The sequence below is a fragment of the Falco biarmicus genome, chromosome 5, assembly GCF_023638135.1.
Source record: "Falco biarmicus isolate bFalBia1 chromosome 5, bFalBia1.pri, whole genome shotgun sequence".
Lineage (NCBI taxonomy): Eukaryota > Metazoa > Chordata > Aves > Falconiformes > Falconidae > Falco > Falco biarmicus.
The window spans coordinates 318,869-321,098 of NC_079292.1; the positions used below are offsets into that span (position 1 = coordinate 318,869).

The 2,230-nt window shown below is 49.0% G+C and overlaps 1 protein-coding gene across 1 annotated transcript; it reads left to right on the forward strand.

Annotated features, from left to right (window-relative positions):
• Positions 1 to 1,003: 1,003 nt before the first annotated feature.
• On the forward strand, positions 1,004 to 1,937 carry LOC130149530 (olfactory receptor 10AG1-like). Its single transcript, XM_056339259.1, is given in 2 exon segments — positions 1,004 to 1,560; positions 1,562 to 1,937. Coding segments are annotated over 2 exon segments (750 nt in total). The 5' UTR covers positions 1,004 to 1,186.
• The last annotated feature ends 293 nt before the right edge of the window (positions 1,938 to 2,230 follow it).

Sequence of the window (2,230 nt, forward strand, 5' to 3'; positions counted from 1 at the left end):
GGAGCAAATGGGTCCTCGGTTGGTTTTGTAAGCTGTCGTAAATCCAGGAGACAGAGCAGAAATTTAAAATGATTCAGGACTCCAGAAGTTCTAAAAGCATGACCTACTCAGGAAAAACTGGGTGTTGTGGGGAGGTCACCCACTTTTAATCTCTTCTGTATGACTGAAAACTGCATGAAGCATTTTGACTGATTGCAAAAAATGTCTTTAAGCACCCTGAAAACTTGTGATGTATGCATCAGCTGCTGCTTATCTACCTACCTAAGATGTTCTGCGGATGCATCAATGTCACTGGATTCACTGGCAGATAGAACTGTGTTTTACTTCTGAGGAGATTCACATGTCACCATGCAAAAAGGAATGATTCAGATTTAAAAGAGCCTCCCAGATATTTGAGTGTGTGGACACAGCATCAGGGGATGAGCCCTTACATGTGAGGAGAGCTGGGATTCATGTCTTTCACTCAGGTCTAAGAATCAAGTCATACTCTGCCTTGCTTTGTTTTGATGGCTTCTCCTTACCCAGCCTTGCCTTGCTTTATCTTCCCCCTTTTCCTCCCCATCCTCGTTTTCACCCTATCTCTTCTGCATGTTCTGATGTTAAATGCAGCTCTTACAAGACCTGGACAAGGAGTGTAAGAAAGACTGTTCTTGAAGGGGCTAGTATATATCTAATTCCTTTCTTCTCATCAGTCACCAGGTCTTCTATTTAATAAAATCACCTTTAAAAAGAAGTCAAGTTTCTTTTTTCCTGATGACAAAACCCAGTCATTGAGGCTCAAGGATTCCATTCTCCCCTCTCTTTACAAAGCTCCCTGCATCAAGCAACCCCTGTTAGATTCCCTAACATTCATGCAGGCCTTGGTCAACCTCACCTAATCCCGCAATCACGTGTATGCTGGTGTTTGGAGTCTTTCTCTAGGCTTGAAGTGTATGTGATGGTGGACAGGCCATCATCATCCTCTAAGAGCCTGTTGTTTGGATTGCTCTGTATAGGGAAAATGCCCCGAAGAAAAAGCTTGGAGAATCACACTGTTGGATCTGGATTCATTCTTGTGGGGTTTTCTGACCTGCCCGGCCTGCAGGGCCTGCGCTTCACAGTCCTCCTGGTAATCTACCTTGTGGTCCTCATAGGGAACAGCCTGACTGCTCTCATCACAGTGGTGGACTCAAGCCTTCACAGCCCCATGTATTTCTTTCTGAGGAACTTGTCCTTCCTGGAGATCTGCTACACATCGGTCACTCTGCCAAAAATGCTGGTGGGTTTCCTGAGGGAAGATGGCAGGATCTCCTTCCTTGGCTGTGCTGCCCAGCTGTATTTCCTGGTTTTGCTGGGCAGCATCGAATGCCTACTCCTGGCTGCCATGGCCTACGACCGCTACGTAGCCATATGTGACTCCCTGCACTATACCCTGACCATGAGCAGGGTGCTCTGCATCAGACTGGTGGTGGGGTCATGGGTGGCTGTCGTACCACTGCAAGTAGGACAGACCTACCAGGTGTTCACTTTACCCTTCTGTGCATCCCATGACCTTAACCACTTTTTCTGTGATGTCCCCCCTGCTAGAACTGGCTTGTGCAGACACTTTCTGGAACCATGTGATGCTGTACACCATCACCGTGGTATTTGCAGTCCTTCCTGCCTCCTTCATATTTATTTCTTACATTGCAATTATCAGGGCAATTCTGAAAATGCCTTCAGTTCTGGGCAGACACAAAGCTTTCTCCACCTGCTCTTCACACCTCGGGGTGGTGATGCTCTTCTATGGCTCAGCCACAGTCGTCTACTTAAAGCGACGGTCAAAGGATTCCGTAGACACTGATAAATACTTTGCCCTGTTTTACACAATTGTGACTCCCATGTTCAACCCTGTCATCTATAGCCTGAGGAATAAGGAAGTGAGAATTGCCTTGAAGAGACTCCTACAGACAAAGTGAAACCACAGGGTATGTAAAATATTCCTAAATGGTACCAGAAGTCCCACTGGGGCTGCCTTGTGCCAGGGCCGGCTGCAGGGCTGTGAAGGTGGCTGTGCGGGCAGGGGTGCCCAGGGCTGTCCTTGCCAGCAGGGTCCCTGCAGCCCAGGGGGCTGTGTGCTGGGGCAGGGGCTCTGCCGCCTGCCAGGGGCAGCTCTCAGCCTGCCCAGGAGCTCCCGTGGGGCTGTGGGGAGAAGCTGTGGGTGGAAGGAGCAACCCTACTGAGGGCAAGGTCCTTGTGCTGGTGATCGGGT